The 19831-nt window shown below is 41.5% G+C and overlaps 1 protein-coding gene across 1 annotated transcript in view; it reads right to left on the bottom strand.

Moving 5' to 3' along the window:
- The window catches only part of LOC142451568 (fatty acyl-CoA reductase 2-like), a 49516-nt gene extending 43710 nt beyond the window's left edge, over positions 1-5806 (bottom strand). The window contains exon 1 of the mRNA XM_075553317.1: positions 5618-5806. Within this exon, the coding sequence (XP_075409432.1) occupies positions 5618-5806 (189 nt within the window). The remainder of the gene's footprint in view (positions 1-5617) is intronic.
- Positions 5807-19831: the final 14025 nt, after the last annotated feature.

A 19831-nucleotide genomic window follows, 5' to 3' on the forward strand; every position in this document is an offset into this window, starting at 1 on the left:
ATCTGATTCAGACAGCAGTTTATTATGTTCAGCTGTAATCAATCACTTCATTGATTGGCCTCATACAAAACCACAGCATGAAAGGCCAATCTCATTTTCCTCTGCTAATTTTGGCTTAACAGCTTGTTCATTGTGATAATATTATAACTCACCAGGAATTTCACCATACCACTATAGTTTCTAACAAAATTAAAATCTTTAGATGTTGTCATATCCGAAATAGGATGTCCCAGCCATCCAAATGCTGTCATAACCGAAATAGGATGTCCCAGCCATCCAAATGCTGTCATATCCGAAATAGGATGTCCCAGCCATCCAAAAAGCCAGTGATTTTTTTGACCAGGATTTTCAAGGCGTTTGAAGTCTCTTGGTGAAATAAGTAGTTGTATATGAGAGGGTTTCAAAGCATTCATAGAAAAAATGAAAATAAAAGATCAAGGAAATATTTCTACAGACATTTTAGAGCCCCTTTGCCAGTTTGACTGCTAACGCGAAAGTGCGTGGTTTATTGTCCTCCCACAGGCACCTCAGAATACATTCCTGGCAACTGCGTTGTGCAAAGTCAGCCACAGAAGGGCCTGTGCAGTGCAGGTCTATGCTGATGCGCAGGGGCTGGCTCTCCTCAGAACGGACGGCATTGCACCTGGGCTGCGGTTTCCTAAGGTGAGTTGCAAAGGAACCTGTATTGGAACTACCCATATGCAAGTTAGAAATGTGGATTCCTAGCCCCTTTGCAAGTCAACTAAATAAGAAATTCCTGGGGCATACTCTGGAGTTGGCATGTACATTTAACTTTCCAGTTGATTTTCAGGAACAACTGGGGATGGACAATGGCATATGACTCATCTCCTTTTATAACGGCCCAGGCCATTCTCCACAGCAGTGGGTTTCAAACCAAATGGGTAAAAGAATAACCTGAGAACCTAGTTAGCATTCATTGCCATCCTCTACTTCAGAGATCCTGTCTAAGGAAATGGGATGTGTAAGTCAAGAAAGTGCATTTGTTAATCAGCTCCCCAGGAGTGTGACATAGGTGACCACGGCACTACAGTTTAGAAACACCAACGGAAGATTCTGACGGAAGATTGCTGTCCATTCCCAAGCCAGGGCTTAAATTCTCCACTACAAGATTGGGAATTCCTAGACCCCAGTTCATTTCTTCAAGCTTGACAGCACTGCCTTTCTTGAAAAGCAAGTGGTGTTAAGTTGAGATGAAGTTCTGCAACAATGGCAATAAAATAATCAGCAGGAGTTTATTTCCAGAAATTTTGTGTAAGTGAGCTGTAAGTGAGTGGATCAACCCTAACTTACTACCCTCTGGTCTTTCTAACTCATGGCGAGCCAATAGGAGGCCGACAGGGTAGAACTGTCCCTGTGGGAGAATGTAACTCTATGGGAGTAGACAGCTTCATCTTTCTCCTGAGAGGAAGTTAGTAGTTTTGAACCACTGGTCTTGAGCACTACCCCGCCAGCAGATGAATGTGGCTGAAAGGAGACATCAAGTGCTCCCGTACCCTCTCCTCAAGCCAGAACTTGTGTGAAGCAGAAACTGGTCAGAGAAGGAAAACAAAAATATTTTCTACTGAAATAAGCCATAGCAAATTGGTGCATTGGGGAAAGAAGAAAACTTGCAAGGCAATCTGCGTCTCACAGTTTCAATATACTTTCAAAAGTGTTATTAAATTTCAACCAGTAAAGAACTTAATAGAATTGTTTCTGATTTTAAGAACTTACTATATTCCTTCTCAAGCATAAATTCATATATTCTATATTTAGTGCTGTAAGATGAGAGGATCAAGAGTTGAATAGTGCTTTTTGCTGTCCCATATCCAGCAGAAAGAATGCTCCTTTTCTGGCTACGGAAGTCATGCACTAAGGGTTTCTTGAAAGCAAACTAATTATCTTTGTCATGTTCTTCTTGTGCTGGGTTTTCTTGGGGTTTGCACTGTTTCTCTCCTGCCTCCAACCTATAAGTAGCCAGTTCCACAAATAGAATTGTCTCATGGTAAGCCACAAGTTAGAGAGGAGCAAATACTTGCCTACAAAACATCAAATTACGGGAACATTCTCTTTGCTTTTCTGTGTGACAATACTTGACACCTAGTAGGAATTCCGGGTGTCAGTTTGTCGATGCTGCCTTACCCAGCACATCCTCTTCCCTTCTTAAACTTCTCCAACTGCTGCCAAGTTGTTAGACTATGTATAGGAACCACTGATGCCAGGAAAGGAATTCCTCTGTTTTACAGCCCCAGAAATCGGAAATCACTGACGTTAAACTTGAAATCATTCACTAGTTCCTAATTTTACTGCAGATACACCCATTTCCAGGAGCCCTGGTGGCATAGTGGCCTGTGATCCTCATGGTCAGCAGTTCGAAAGCACCAGGAGCTCTGTGGATGAAACACTGGGCTTTCTACGCCCATAAACCGTTACAGTCCTGGATACCCAGCCACAGTGGGTTGCTATGAGTCATCATTGACTCAATGGCAGGGAGTTTGTTTTTTGTTGTTGGATTGTTTTAATACTCGATGCAGATGTGACAAGCAGGGGATAAGAAACAAAGCAGATGCTCCATAGGTAGAGCCATCGATCATAGAACAAACAAATTATACAACAACAACAACAATAACACACACACACAGTGTTTCTGTCAGAGAGTAGATTCAGATTCCAGTTAAGGAATTTCTCCATCTCCAGGTTACTATTTCCAAAACAAATGTAATGTCACTGTACTGCACTGATACTGCAGTGCATCTAAAGAAGCAGGACGTAAAGACTGCACTGGCCACACGACTCTCTGCCATACTATTGACCGTATTTGAAAACCAATAATGCTGTCAAGGAAGCTACTAGGCTAAACAGGCCTATCTGCTCTGTGAGATAAATACAATCCAGTAGGGACACATAACCAGGTAACACTGTCGTGAGAGGATCTACAAGTTTCCCCTAGATTCTGGTCCCATGTCATTTCATTCCTTTGGACCTTATTCTATAGTTAACAGGGACATCCCATAGGGACATTCTGCAAGGGAGCAGTGAGAGGTGGTTGTACTCTGACTCTCATTCATGAGCTATCAGGTGTGTGTGTGTGTGTGTGTGTGTGTGTGTTCATTCTTCATGCTCCCACTTCCCATCGACCACCATATGAATGGTTTTTAGGTGAAACAGTTGTTGACAAAGATAAATAATAGAAGACATGAAAACTTTTTGAGCATGCTGTCTTCTAGTTAGCTTCTAGTAGATTTATTATTATAATTTGTCACACTTTTAAGTAAGGAGAAAGATTTCTGATTGTCTGGATGATATTCTGAAATAAAAAATTTGATCTTGCCCACAAAACTGGAGCATGAGTTTTGTTGATTCGTCAACAATGGGCTGTCCTGTCAGATATACATATCTCCAATCAAAACTTGTGTTCTTAGACACCAGAAAAAAGGTTGGCCTGAAAAGGAAAAAAAGAGTACCTATTTTAATTTGCAAGCCCTAAATTATACTCCTATCAGGAGCTCTGGTGGCAGATTTTAAAGCTGCCAGCTGCTCCGAAGGAGAAAGTTTGGAGAAAGGCTCATTAACAGTCTGTAATACGTCGAGGACACAGCCTTGGTAGCTGAAGTGAGGAGGACTTGAAGCACGTGCTGATGAAGATCAGGCATTGGAGCCTGCAATATGATTACAACACCATGTAAAGAAGACCAAACTCCACACATCTGAACCGATAGGTAACATCATGATAAACAGAGAAAAGGTGTAAGTTCTCCAGAATTTCCTCTTGCTTGGATCACACTCAATACTGATAAAAGCAGCAGTCAGGAGATGAAAGGACACATTGCATTGGATAAATCTGCTGCACAAGGTTACTTGAAAGTGTTGAAAAGCAAGGAGGTGACTGGGGAATAAGGTGCGCCTGTCCAAGCCATGGTTTTTTCCATTGTCACATATGCATGTGAAAGAGCAAAGGAACATCAACGGAAAAGCAGTGCACTTGAATTACAGTGTTGGAAAAGAGTTTTAAAAGTACTATGGACTGTGAAAAGAAAAAATTATCTGTCTTGGGAGAAATACTTCCCGAATGCTCCTAAGAGGCACGGGTGGCAAGGCGATGAGTCAGATGTGTTGGACATGTTGACCCTGGAGAAGGTCAGCAAGCTTGGTAAAGGTGCAGGGCAGAGAAAAAGAGGAAGGCCCTTGCAAGATGGACTGATACAAGGGCTACATTGGTGGGAGCGAATATGACAATCCTTGTAAGGATATGATTCCGAATGGATTTGATGACATGTAAATAAAACAATCCTTTCTATATCAATGGGCACTAGGACCCATACATTTTCATTTCCACAGTCAAGTCTTATGGCAATCCTGGGAGGTAGCTGTTATTGTTTTAATTTTAAAGGTGGAATAAGCAAAGCTTAAGAGTTACTTTTAAGCCTTTTCAGGATCATATAACAAGTTGAGAAGCCAGGAGTTGAACACATATGTGTTTAAGATCTAAACACAAATGATTAATTAAACCATGAAAGGATATGTATATAATTGATTTATTTTAGAAGCGAAAGAGAGTTCAGTATTAGCAATATGGTAGTTCACAGGTATAATATGTCATTTCCAATGATTTCACCCTAGAAGGGCTAGAGAATCATGTGACTATAATGGTATGATATACATATCTAGTTTCCACAGAAAAAATATACAATCGATAAACACTGAGGACTTTAGACAACTGAAAGTATTACTTTACGGCTACTTATCAATCCTATATGTCCTATACATAATAGAATAAAATATAAAACAACAACAACACACATACACACAAAGTATTCCTCTCAGAGAATAGATTCAGATTCTAGTTAAGGAATTTTTCCAATGGATTTGGTATAATGAAAACCAGAGAATCATTTGAATGAATTTATATGCTATGAGTTGGAATCCGTTCCTCGGCAGTAGGTTGGTTGTTGGTGGCACAGATTTCAAATGTATAGTTTTGCACTTCAGAAATTTTAGTGTTTAGGCTTTTGAATAACAATTTGCATAATGTAGATGACTCTCCACTTGCTCTGGACAGAGTTTAAGTTTTTATCCACTTTTCATGAGACGGTGCCACGGACACCAATGAGCAACATTGAAAGCTGTAGCTTGCTTTGCTCCCTCTCTTCGACCTGTCTGCATATTCCAGCCCCTCCTGTTGCTTGGGGCTTTCAGGGAACCATGTGGTCAGTCAAAGTTGCACTGATGGGTAGTGGTTATGAGGTGGGCTGCCCCCCACAAAACCAGTGATTCCCCTCCACTAGGGGTGCTCTCAGGGAGAGAGATGAGGCTACTTCCACCTGGGAAGATGTCCAGCCTCAGACATCCTAGGGAGTGGTTCATTCTGTCCTAAGAGGTCACGGTGGGTCAGAATGGACACACTGGCCATTCTTTTGGCTTTGGGTAGGAAGTCAAAGAGGACATCAGAGGTCCAAATCCACTAGCTTCTCTTCAGGAGAAAGATGAAGCTTTTTACTCCTGTAAAGATTAATAGTTTCAGAATACAGGATCCCTGTGGTTCCAAACCCACTCTACTGACATGGGTGGATAATAAGTCATCTTGTCCATTACATGTGGCTCTTCCCAAAAGTCTTACCTCATTATTTAGCATCTGGAAAACTCTCTGCTCTAATGTGTGGCCAGCCTTTGGTCTCACAAGGATGTAAATGATCTTCAGATCTGGGCTGGTGCGAAGCAGCTTCTCCAGCAACACTTTACCCATGAAACCAGTGGCCCCTGTGACAAGAATGGACTTGCCGCTATAGAAAGCTGAAATCATCGACATGACTGCTTCCTTTCTCTTTATGAGCTTCCAGAATGAGGTTCCTGGAAAGAAAGAGAAAGACAAAACTTTTCATTCTTAGCATTTCTAAAAGACTTAAGAGTGAAGGGTGGAGCCTAGCCTGTCAATCAGGTCGCAGCTTGATGACCTCATTTGGAGGCACTAAGGAGATAAATAGCTGACTCCAGGGGGGACACAGGCTCACTCCCCAGGACACATTGCAGTTGACAAGACACATGGAACTACACTAGTGTCCTGAGCTTGGGGAGACATATGGAATCCCTTACCATCTCTGAGATGCTTACAATGCCACTGGATCCACAGGACTTCCCACCCACTGGCCTGTGATCTTCCTTCATTTGGCATCATTGCATGTGTTTCATGAGTCTGAAGAAACTTCATACATTGGTATTGGACATATGGGCTAGTATCACACTTATGAACTTGATCTGGATTAGGTTGGGATATTTTCTCTATATTCAACTGCTTTTGTATTTAAAACTCTTTCTTATACACATACGAGTGCCTATAAATTTGTTTCTCTCATCTACCTGGACTAACACAATCATTTACACTGATTGGATTGGGCATGTTTCTACCATGTAGGCTTAGTGGCAATCTCATGGTGTTCTAAGCACCGTGAGGCTTACTAAGAGATCAGCCAGTGAAGTGACACCCTCATGGGCCCACAAAAACCTGAACAGCGTCACATGAGAGGATTATCCAACTCACATTCCAAATAATGGAATGCTGAACAGCTAGGGGTAAGAGTGAAGCCACATGAAGATATAGTGATAACCTGACCCGTCAGTAGCTACCGGCAGGTAGTTCATAGAAGCACTCATACAAGTCACCCAAGGGAGACCTCAGTGCTCTTAGACTCTGGAAGATAGCTCCATACTCCTCTAACACAACACATAAACAGCAACCAGCCCTAACAGCCTCAATGAAAAAACAGGAGATATTGACCTGCCACAGAAAAAAGTTTTCAGAGTGCTGCTTGGAGTCATACAGGATATGAGGGAAGCAATACAGAAGGATGAAATGATAGAGGAGATAAAAGCAATTCACCGAAGGTAAATACAAGATCTGAAGAATGAAATAACAAAATCAAGGTGCAAATTGACAGACTTTGCCAACAGGCTTGGGGAAGCATAGAATTGCACCAGTGACCTAGAGGATAACCAAGCAGACCTCAGCAAGCAGGAAAAGCAGTCAAATAAGACAATCAGAGAAGCTGAATAAAATATGAGCGCCTTATCTGATGATATTTAGAGGAACAATATTAGAATAATTGGACTACCGGAACAAGACTCAACCAAGAAGTCAACAGCGAACATAGCGAGGGAATTCTTTGAGGAAAAGTTTCCAGCTTAATAAATGACAATCAGGCAACCATTCAGGAGGCTGAATGAACACCAGCCAGACTGAATCCCACGAAGTAACAAAGACACATAATTGTCAAATTATCCAACTATGAGAGAAGGAGAAGATCATAAAAGCAGCTAGGGAAAAGCAAACAGTCACGTATAAAGGTACGCTAATAAGAGTATGTTCAGGCCTATCAGCGGAAACAATGAAGAAGAGGAGGGAATGGTGTAACATATTCCAAAAATTGAAGGAAAACAACATAAATCCGAGAATACTTTACCCAGCCAAATTATCTATTAAGATAGATGGAGAAGTAAGAGTCTTCCCAGAGAAGGATAACCTCAAAGAACACATAAAAAGAAACCCAGCCTTTCAAAATATCCTTGCCAATCCAGTATGGGCAGAAGATCCACACTCACCGAGAGCAAATAAGAGACCATCACATAAAACAACTCTACCCAAAGAGTGAGAAAGAGAAAACAGGCCCCAGCATAGCATTGGTTCAATAATGAAAAGAAGGAAAAAATAAACCACACATACAACACAAGTGGATAAGATAGGCAGGTAGGAAAATACCCAACACAAAAGGTACAAGATGACATCACAGAGTCCACAGATGTAATAACGCTGAATATCAATGGCCTGAACTTGGGCATTAAAAGACAGAGGCTAACAGACTGTCTCAGAAAACATAACCAATTGATCTGCTGCCTACAGGAGACACATCTCAAGGTAGCAGGAAAAAACAGGTTGAGAATTAAAGGCTGGATAAAAAGATACCAAGCAAATGGCAATGCATAGAAGCAAGGGTAGAGATCTTAATATCTGACCAAATTGACCTGAAGATACAGGCCATAACAAGAGACAAGGAGGGGCAGTATATAATGATCAAGGGTACAGTAGACCAAGGACCAGTGAGCATAATAAATATGTATGAGCCCAGTGAGAGACCTGCAAAATTTGTAAATCAAACACTCCAAGAAATGACAAAAGAAATCACAGGCTCAACAATTATAGTTGGTGATTTTAATACACCACTTTCTGAAAGAGATAGATCATTGGGAAAGAAACTCAACAAGGAGGCTACAGATCTAAATATCACAATTGGACGAGTTGACTTGATAGATATTTTAAGAGCTTTCCACCTACATGCAATAAAATTCATATTCGTTTCAAGCCCACATGGCACATATTAGAAAATAGACCACATGCTAGGACATAAGTAGAACTTGAGTAAATTCAAGCACATAGATGTCTCTCTCCAATCACTGTGCCATAAGGCTGGAAATTAACAGAAGGACGGTGAAGAAAACAAGGCCAAACAATTGGAAGATGAAAAATTCTCTAATGCAAAAGGAGTGGGTATTGACTCAGATCATAGATGAAATCAGGAAGTTTGTAGAAATCAAGGAGAGTGAAAAGACGATGTATCAAAACCTTTGGGATACAGCAAAGGCATTTATTACAGGTAAGCTGATAGCAGTAAATGTACACATGAAAAAAGAAGAGAGGCTTGTGAATGATATGCTGGCACAAAACTTACACCAATTAGAGCAGAGTCAACAGAACAACCTTACTAGTAGCAGGTGGACATATATAATACAATCAGAGCTGAGATAAAGGAGAGGGAAAGCAAGACAACTTGGAAAAAATTAAAGCAGCTAAAAGTTGGTTCTTTCAAAGAATTAACAGAATTGAAAGACCGCTGGCAAGCCTAACCAAAGAAAGCAAGGAACAAAAGACAATTGCAAGGACGAGGGATGAGACAAGAGAGGGTAGAAAGGGGGAACCAATCAAAAGGATCTACATATAACCTCCTCTCTGGTGGATGGGCAACAGAAAAGTGGGTAAAGGGAGATGCCAGGCAGTGTAAGATAAGATAAAATAATAATTTATATATTACTAAGGATTCATGAGGGAGGGGGGGCAGGGATGGAGGGGGAGGGGAAAAAAAGGAAAATGAAGAGCTGATTCCAGGAACTCAAGTGGAAAGTGAACATTGAGAATGATATGGGCAACGAATATAGAAGTGTGCTTTACACAATTGCTGTATGTATGGATTGTGATAAGAGTTGTATGAGCCCCAATAAAATGATTTTTAAAAAGAAAAGAAATATCCAGGGATATACCTGACTAAAAAAATGAAAGATTTGCATGAGGAAAGTTATAAAACACTACTAGAAGAAGCCAAGAGTGACCTTCACAAATGAAAGAGCATCCCATGGTCTGGATTGGCAAACTCAATATAGTAAATACGTCAGTTCTGCCCAAGGTACAATATAAGTTCAATGCTATCGCAATACAAATACCACCATCCTTCTTCAAATAATTTGAAAATTTGATTACCAACTTCATATGGAGGGAGAAGAAGCCTAGAATTAGCAGAGAACTCCTCAAGAAGAAGGACAAAGTGGGAGGGCTTGCTCTACCTGATTTAAGCACGGATTATATGGCCACAGGAGTCAAATCAGTGTAGCACTGGTGTAAGGACAGATATTCAGACCAATGGAAGAGCTGAAGACCCATACATAATAACATCAGCATACAGGGAACTGATCTTTGATAAGGGCCCCAAAAATATCACATGGGAAGCAGATGCCTTCTTCAATAAATGGTGCTGGAAAAAATGGACATCTACCTGCAGAAAAATGAAGCAAGACCCTTACCTCACTCCATGCACAAGAATAAACTCAAGGTGGGTGACAGACCTTGAAATAAAACCCAAAACAATTAGGGCCACTAACGAGGGAATTGGGACAAATCTGTGAACCGTGGCACAGGAAATACATAGACTATCTGAAATAGGGAATGATACAAATACAGACGAGTCACAAATAGACCATTGGGACATACTGAAGATAAGTCACCTGTGTACATCAAAAGAATTCACCAAGAGAGTAATAAGAAAGCCCACTGTCTGGGAAAACATATTTAGCAATTGCAGATCAGACAAAGGCCTTATTACTAAAATCTACAACACACTTCAAGGTTACAATAAGAGAAAAACTAACTGCCTACTGTGGAGGTGGGCAAAGGACCTGAACAGAAGGTTCACAGAGTCTGAAATCCGAATGGCCAATGAACATATGAGCCACAGGAAAAATGCAAATTAAAACAACTATGAGTTACTACCTAAAACTCTCAAAAGTAGCCCAATCCAAAGCATCAGAAAGCAACAAGAGTTGGAGGGGCTGTGGTGAGATAGGAACCCTCATCCACTGCTGATGAACCTGTAAGTATGTGCAGTCACTATGGAATTCGATTTGGCAATTTCTAAAACATATGGAAATTGAGCTACCATCCAACCCAGCAATCTCCCCACTGGGAATATAGCCAGATGAGGCAAGAAACAAATCCCAGCCAGACATCTGTGCTCCAAAGTTCATTGTGGCACAGCCAACCCCAATTCCCATCAACAGACAGATGGATTTAAAAAAACAAACTGTGGTACATACATACAATGGAGTACTATGCATCTCTAAAAAGCGTTGATGAATGCATGAAGCCTATTGCCGCATGGGCAGAACTGGAGGAAATTATGCTAAGTGAAGTAAGCCAAACTCAAAAGGAAAAGAAGAGCATGAGTCTGCTGAGGTAATTTTATAAAAAGAAAAATGCAAAAGGGGCTCAGGGAAAAAGATTCTGTATACAAACACTCCAGGTGTGACTTTCAGGTAGTATACAGGGGACAGAACAAATCCAGGCATACATACGGTAGTCAACTAAAAAGGAGGTGGGTAGGAAAGGAAAAAAAAAAAGATGTGTGTCAGGGGAATAGAACACTGACTTACCCAAGGGAAGGGTATTGTTTGTGTCTCCACAGGGAAAGAGTGACCAGACTTAAAGCCAGTGTTCCAGGATGCAAATGCAGCATGCCGACATGGAGAAGGAAGCCAGTGGTGGGGCCTGAGGGATCTCTACCAATCCCAGCTACATGGACAACTGCCCCTCCACCCAGAAAAATTTACTTTAGAGGAAAGCACTGAAACTGCAGCTAGGGTAGAGGGGGACATATCTGATTAGAGCACACAGGAGCAAATGAATGGGGAGGAAGAGAGAATGGAGCACATCCTGGCACATCAGATCTAGATGACTATATCAATGCTCCCAACAACTAATGCAGAGTGGACCATATGGCTGATCCTACTATAACACGACATCCCTCATTGACCCATGGCCCTACGGGGGACAACAGTGGCCCCGTCTGACCCTGCTACACCGAGTTAAAAACACTTAAGGCATGTGGCAGAGCAACAGCGGTGGGGTGGGGAGCAGAGCAAGCAGCTCCTGAGGGAGTGCCAAGGATAGACTTTGGGGCTAGAGTATGGTACTCCATTGGACTTGACTGGAGGACATGCTTAGAGGTAAAAAATCTGAACTTGAACTATTTACAGCTTTTTCTTTCATTTTATAATTAAAATATTTTTTCTTTTTGTTTTTTTTAAAACTAATTTATTCTTTTCTGGGTCATTGGGTTTCTTTATTTGCTGTCATCATTGTGTTTTCTTTTGTTGCTTTGTCTTGCTATGCCTTTTTAAAATGTTTTATTTATGCCTTGTTTTTTGGTATATTATTATCTCTACAGATCTATCTAGATAAGATAGGCTGGATGAAGTCTGGAGGAGAAAATCATGGAACCATGGGAGAGGATGATGTGGGGGAAAGGAGGTGACGTTGACCAACCCAGGGACAAGGGAGCAACAAGTGATCCAAAATTAGTGGAAGGAGGGTGTGAGAGGCTTGGGGGATTCAGCAAGGGCAATGTAACCGAGAGAAATTACTAAAACCCAAATGAAGGCTGAGCATGATACTGGGACAAGAGGAAAGTAAAAGGAAATAGAGGAAAGAACTATGAGGCAAAAGGGTATTTATAGATGTCTAAATACAGTCATGTACATATGTAAATATATTTATATAGGATGGTGGAGAAATAGGTCGATATGCATATATTTATAGGTTTAGTATTAAGGCAGCAAATAGACATTAGGCCTCCACTCAAGTACCTACTCAATGCAAGAACACTTTGTTTGATTAAATTGATATTCCACGATGCACACCTTCCTGACATGATTGCTGCAGGCAAATGTGTGCATAAGCAAATGTGGTGAAGAAAGTTGATGGTGCCTGGCTATCAAAAGATATAGCATCTGGGTCTTAAAGGCTTTCAGGTAAATAAGCAGACATCTAGCTTAGAAGCAACAAAGGCCACATGGAAGAAGTACACCAGCCTGTGTGACCATGAGGCGTAGAAGGGACTGGGTATCAGGCATCAAAGAACAAAAAATCATATCAGTGGGAGCTCACCTTCCCGACATGATCATTGAAGACAAATGTGTGCTTAAACAAATGTGGTGAAGAAAGCTGATAATGCCTGGCTATCAAAAGATATAGCGTCTGGGGTTTTAAAGGATTGAAGATAAACAAGTGGCCATCTAGCTCAGAAATAACAAAGCCCACATGGACGAAGCACACCTGCCTGTGTGACCACAGGGTGTCGAAGGGATCAGGGATCGGTCATCAAAGAACAAAAAGTCATATCATTATAAATGAGGGTGAGTGCAGAACTGAAATCCCTTCTATAGGCAACTGGACACCCCTTTACAGAAGGTTTATGGGGAGGAGAGGAGCTAGTCAGGGTGCACGGTATCAACGATGAAGCAAAGAACTTTCCTCTAATTCTTAAATGTTTCCTCCACTCCCCCCGCCCCACTATCATGATCCCAATTCTATATTACAAATCTTGCAAGAACAGAGGATGTACATTGGTACAGATAGCAACTGGAAACACAGGCAATCCAGGACAGATTATGCCTTCAAGACCAGTGCTGACAGTGGCGATACCTGGATGGTGGAGAGAAGGTGGGGTAGAAAGGGGGAATAAGGACCAACAGATAACCTCCTGCCTGGGGGATGGACAACAGGAAAAGTGAGTGATGGGAGACGTCGTACAGTGTAAGATATGACAAAATAATAATTTGTAAATTATCAAGGGTTCATGAGGGAGGAGGTAGTGGGAAGGGAGGGGGGAAACCTGAGGTGTTGATATTAAGGGGTGATATAGAAAGAAAACGTTTTGAAATTGATGATGGCAACATGTGTACAAATGTGCTTAACACAATGGATGTCTATATGGATTGTGATAAGAATTTTAAGAGCCCCCAATGAAAAAGGATGGAAAGCAAGGGTGATCAGTCAGGCTAGAAGATGAGATGAAAACAGATTATGGGAATTTGAATGTCTAAATAAAATGGTAGGCATTTATAGGAACTTTAGGCGTCTGAGTATTATTTAACATGATCAAGAAAGACAGTGAATGTGGAAGGGACAAACACACATTTGCTGTTCACTGCAATGGTCCAAGCAAGAGGTAAGAAGCTGCTCAATCTGTGGGGAAGGCACTAGTGGTATTAACTCTTCAAAAGAAATCCAGTGGCTGGCTGTCCATTGGTTTCTGATTCACGGCAACCTCGTTTGTTGGCGTAGAAATGTGCGCTCCATGGTTTTTTCCAGACTGTGACCTTTGGTACAAGATCGCCAGCCTTACCTACAAAGTCCATTTAGAAGACCCTCTGACCCTTCAGTTAGCCATTTGCCGCACCCCAGTACCTTTTATGCACTGTAGTGTACATCTAATCTCCCTGGGATGTTTATACATTTACATTACAGATTCTAAGCCTCTAATGCCCATTCTGATTCAGTAGTTCTAAATGGTTGGGTCGTATCTTGAAAACATTAATATAAAGCTAATACTGACACCTAAATAAAGCAGATGTGGATTTGAATTTTAGGTTGATCACTTGTGGGGTTGAGTTTTGCTGCTAGCATTGACTAGCCAAGCTCTTAGGCAAGCGATTTGGCCTTTACTAGATGCTACTTCCTCATTTGACCAGGGGAACAGCACTATTGATAGGACTGAATGAGAAAGGATGGACAGAACCTGGCACATTTTACAGTTGGACTGGTGAAGATGGGAGGGATGGACAGTAGAAAGGTGTACTGATAGCCTTTCTCTTATATTTAACCGTGTCTTACCTTGTATATCTTGCACACCACTTTCCTCAGGACTAGAACACAAGTGCTCGAAGCTCAGAGACCTTATTCATTGTCACATGTTCCATGTAGTGCAGCTGACTGAACTTGTCTCTAGCTGCATTTTCTTTCCTCATCAATTTCATATTGCACTCTTGGGTTCTTTGAAGCTAGAGATAGTAGCTTTACCTTTTGTTCATAGTGCTTGGTAAACTCTAGGTATTGATGAATATTATTTAAGCAGATGAATAAATGAGCACATGTATGAATGTTTGGATGGATGGATGGATGGATGGATGGATGGATAGACAGATGGATGAAGTACATACTACTTCAATGCAAGCCAGGTCTCCTTTCTTTAAAATTCTCATCTCCAGGAACCAAGAATAATAGCAAATGAAAAAAAGTTCTGCTGGTCCCTTTGAGATATACAGTGTCCAACGGATTGTTTGAAACAACTGGTTTGGAACATATTTCTGTGAAATCATTTGAACAAGCTTAGCATTTAAAGTTCCAATGCAGCACCACTTCAATGGACACTAATAAGATGTCATTTTTCTTTCCTGTTCATTGAGCAAGGCTTTGAAATTCCATTAATGTGCTCATTGGCACATTGCAGAATGTGGCCTCATGGGAGGAAGAAGTGACAACAGTAGTCATCTTGCCTTGACTTTGCCTAGCATTGTGAGCTTTGTGATCATTCATCTGATTGCTCTTCAGCTTAGTCAGCTTGTACAGATTTAAAAAGGAAAATGAATGCAGGAATACTTAAGTTATGCAGTGAATAACAGCAAGATCATACTCACTATTCTGACAACAGCTTTGGATCAAGTTGAGAAAGTCAACAATTTATTCATTCATTCAACAACTACTGGCGAAGGGTGTCCTATGATCTGGGCGCTGTGCTAGATGCTAGTGGTACAGTGATGAAACTGACACCTGCCTGCTCTGCATGGGGCACTGGGACTCTCAATTGTGAACGTTCTTATTGTAAAGATTTTAAAAATTATTAGTGGTATTGATTCCATTGATATCTTCAAACTGCATATTTCAAAATCAGGATGACTTTTGATATCTATGAGATCACTGGAATTTCATTATTAGATGGTTTCTAAAGGTCAAAGGGAATATAACCTTCAATCACTGTTAGTTTTTTCAGCCCCATCAAGTCTCTGCCTTATAGAGTGACCCTCTGTAGAGCAAGCTGTCTGGTCTGTCCTGCACCTTCCTCACAATCGTCGCTGTCCTTAAGCCCATCATTGTAGACACTGGTTCAGTTCATCTCATTGAAAAACTTCATCCTTTTCGCTGACCTTCTACTTTACCACGCTTGATGTCTTTTCATTGGACTAGTCCCTACAGGTAACAGCTCCAACATACGTGAAGCCTTGTGACCCTCGCTTTTTAGGATCATTCTGCCCTTGCATCTACCAAGACTGATATGTTGGCTCTTCTGACAGTCCATAGACTTCAAAGGCATTCATTCTTTTGATCTTCCTTATTCATTGACCAGCGTTCACGTGCAAAGGATGAGATTGAAAACACCATGACTTGAGCCAGGTGTCTGTTAACTCACAAAGTAACATGTTTGCTTTGGAACCCTTTAAAGAAGTCTTTAGCAGCAGATGTGCCCCCAGTGCAAAGCACTGCTTTATTTCTTGGCTCCTGCTTCCATGGGCTTTGCTTGTATCCAAATAAAATGAAACCCTTGGCAAGCTCAATGGTTCCTCCACTTCTCACGAGGTTGCATATTAGTCAGTTGTGAAGAATTTTGTTTTCTTATGTTGAGATGTAATCCATTCTAAAGATGGTAGTCTTTTATCTTCATTAGAAAGTGCTTCATGCCTGTGGGAAACTGAGAACTGAGAACAGAGTGTATGTGGAAAAATTCTCTACACTCATATTTAAAGGAGTCTGGGAGGCAGATTTTGGTGGAGGAAGAAAATTCTGTAAGCCTGCTAAGAGATTACGTTTTCCACCCCTTCTCTGGTTCTGGTCATCATGGAAGAGGTGGTTCCATTCATGCCTTGTCTGAAGTTACTTTAATTTACCCTTCAATCACATAGCTATCCCTGAGACTTATTCAGTTGTGGAGGCTGGTCACCCAGCTCCCACCCCACCCCCCACCGCCAATTCAAGACACGCATGAAGACTTCACAACGTCTTTCCTGTAGCTGACACACTATTTCAAGGGGCATGTGTCTGCAAAGTCCAAGTAATACCATTATAATATGGTCTCCTCCTCTTGTTCCTAGTTGTGACTCCAACTCTAACATTGACATCAAGAGGAAAGCAGTAGATAACAGTGGTTTCAAATACTTGCAGAGAAAGTACTTCCAATTGGGTATTTCCCACATGATAGTACTCTAATGACTGCTATTTGTAGGTATGAGAGTTACACACACTTGACAGAGAGGAGAACTTATGGAGATTAGCTGTGAAATGGGGTCAGATAATTTTGACCCTGTGGATCCCTAAAAGTGTTTTAGAGACCCCTAAGGATTTGAAAACAACTCTTTCAAAACCCCTGATTCAAACTACTCTCAGCTTAAGATGGATTTGATAGTGCTTTGGGGTTTAGGTTTAGAAGTTCAGGTCCTATCTGAGAACACAATATCCCTTTACCTTGAACTAATTGCACAAAACAAGGCAGGGGGGTAAAGGAAAGAAGAACACCTAGTTCCTGAATGCTTCCCAACCCCCACTATCATGACCCAGTTTTACCTTAGAATGTTTATCAGCCTCCCACTAACATGACCCATTTTTACCTTAGAAATCCAGTTAGACCAGACTATGCACATTGGTACACATAAGAGTTCTGAACACATGGAATCCAGGACAGATAAGCCCTTTAAGAACAGTAGTGGAGCAGTGATACCATGAAGGTAAGGGGGTGGGGAGGGTAAGAAAAGGGGAACCGATCACAAGGTTGGTTATAGAGCCACCCCCCTGAAATGAAGGGAGACAATGGATGGTCTAAGATAGGAAATAATAATAATATATAAGTGATCAAGAATTCAAGAAGGTGGGAGGATGGGGGAGGGAGGGGGGAACGGAAGAGCCGATACTAAGGGCTCAAGTAGATAGAGACTGTTGATCGTAACTTATGTATAAGTGTGCTTCATGCAATTGAGGGATGATTATAACATGTGTAGGAGCTCCCCAGTAAAATGATTAATAAAACCCCCAACACTTCTGTATCTTTTAGATTAGGGAAGTAAACCCTCTGGAGCTGCTCTGCTGTCACATGAGGTGGCTATGAGTCAAAATCACCTGGACACCACCTAACAACAACAGTCATTCACGGGGCTGGAGAGTTCTTCAACACTGACCCAGCCAACAACGTTAACTTGGTCAACTATCACTGACATTGAACCTGACAGCATATCAGCAGTTTGCTGTGTGGTTCACGCTTGTCACTGTGGGGTTCCTATGCTTCCAGTTAGATACTTTTTTACTTACTACTTCCTACACCAGAAACAGGGCCAAGGGGACCCCCCCCCAAAAAAATCAACCTAATGACTTTACTTAGCTATAGCCAGGATTCCCTTTCACGATTCAAGGTGCATTTGGGCAATTCAAGGGATTACAATGCTTTCTTTGTGAATACTTTAACTTTTGTAACAAAAGCACATATCTCTCAAATAGGCAAATTGATTCCACAAATGAAGTTTTCCTATTTTGTAACATAAAAAGGCATAAACCAACATTACTGGAAAAGCAACATGGTGCTGACTAGCAGTACTTTATTTCCTGATGAGAATATAATGCTGTCTCATTTGTTCCAGGAACTCATTACTTTCCACCCCCAGGTGGAAAAGCGCTTGGTGTACCACAATGCTTTGTGCATCATTGATGCCCAGTGATGACTTTGAGCTCTCTCGTGCATGAACTAGGACTGTAATGTAAGGTAACATGTTTCAGGCATGGTTTCTGGGTTTATTTCAAGTGGAAAACCTCCAATTATATATATATGTACATTTGCCATAGATTTATTTTAGTACCATAGTTTAAGGTCCTCAGAATGTGTCTTGATCAGTCATTCATGTCTGGAATGACCAGAAGAATTGGCTTCATAATAGATACTTTTCAAGTGCATGGATGAAGTGTGGAAAAATACTAAAAGACGCATACAAGTACATTTCCATAGTGCATAAAAAGCTGTTAAACTTGCTTTCCCAGCGTGATGTACCTTGAAAGCATGATAGGATTTTCTAATTTGCACTTTAAAGAATTCCAACTACTACTTATGCTGTCAGGATTCCTTTTTTCCAGAGTACTATTTTCTTTGTAGCAGATTAATCTTAGCCAACGCATCCATGAACGTGTATTACTGCCTAAATACAATAGAATCACTCATTCACACTTTCCTTCAAAATTGGATGCCCACAACGTGCGGAACACCGAAGACAGGAAAGCTGTGGTCGTGTATCATGGAAACACTGACTGTTGCGAATGTTAAACGAGTTGAGATGAGGCCTGCATTTGGAACAGCGCTGAGCAGGGGGTAGAGCTGGGCACACATTCCTGCCTATGCTGAGCTGACAGCATGGAAGGGCCCTGCTGGAGGGCTGGGTTCAGAGCTGGGCTCCTCAATGAGTAGGGTAGAAGAAACTAGATACCAGGGTTCATCCAGATTTTAGATTCAGGAGATGAATGGTGGCAAGGATATGAACCAAGATAATTAAACCATAATTAATATTGTTTAAGAAACTGGATAATGATTGAAACGTATGTAATCTGACCGAGTTAGGGATAAAAGAAGTCAGGATGGGGCTGGAGAAATGGAGGCAGTCACAGGGTGCCACCTGAGGTCAGAGGAAAAGTCCGACAGGAGCTCAGAAGGTGCCAGCTACAGAAGAGTGCTATTGGAGAGCACAGCGTTGAAACCATTGTGTTAGAGTCTAAGCAGCCCTAGATGGGTGGGCCCCGCATGCTGCCAAGGTCATAGGAGTGCAATAAAGACTGGTTCTGAAGACTTTTGGAATTCAATAGGCCCAAGAACAAGGGGGGATAGGTGCATGTTATGAACAACTAAATTGATGCATCAGGATTTAGAGGGAACAGAAAGATGTTCTCTCAGACGCCAAAGCATTGACTGAATGTGGAGAAATATCATGTTGGTGATGGTGGTGAGGGTAGGGAGAATGCAGGACAGATGAACCATTCAGGACCAGTGGTGAGAGTGGTGATACCGGAATGGTGGGGGGAGGGTGGGCTAGAAAGGGGGAACTGATCATGAGGATCTACCTACAATCTACTCCCTGGGGCCCAGACAACAGAAAAGTGGGTGAAGGGAGACATCGGACAGTGTAAGACATGACAAAATAATAATAATTTATAAATTATCAAGGGTTCATGGTGGATGAGGGGGGTGTGGGGAGGGAGGGGAAAATGAGGAGCTGATACCAAGAGCTCAAGTAGAAAGCAAAGGTTTTGAGAATGCTGAAGGCATTGACACAATGGATGTGTGTATGTATTATGATAAGAGTTTTATGAGCCCCCAAGAAAATGATTTTTAATTAAAAAAAAGAATATGCAGATCCACACAGAGGCATAATCCATAAATAGGATGACTGAAAACATCAGGTTTGGAATCAGGAGAGTGCCAGAGAGATTCCTCTAACC

Source organism: Tenrec ecaudatus, chromosome 6, assembly GCF_050624435.1.
Source record: "Tenrec ecaudatus isolate mTenEca1 chromosome 6, mTenEca1.hap1, whole genome shotgun sequence".
Classification (NCBI taxonomy): domain Eukaryota; kingdom Metazoa; phylum Chordata; class Mammalia; order Afrosoricida; family Tenrecidae; genus Tenrec; species Tenrec ecaudatus.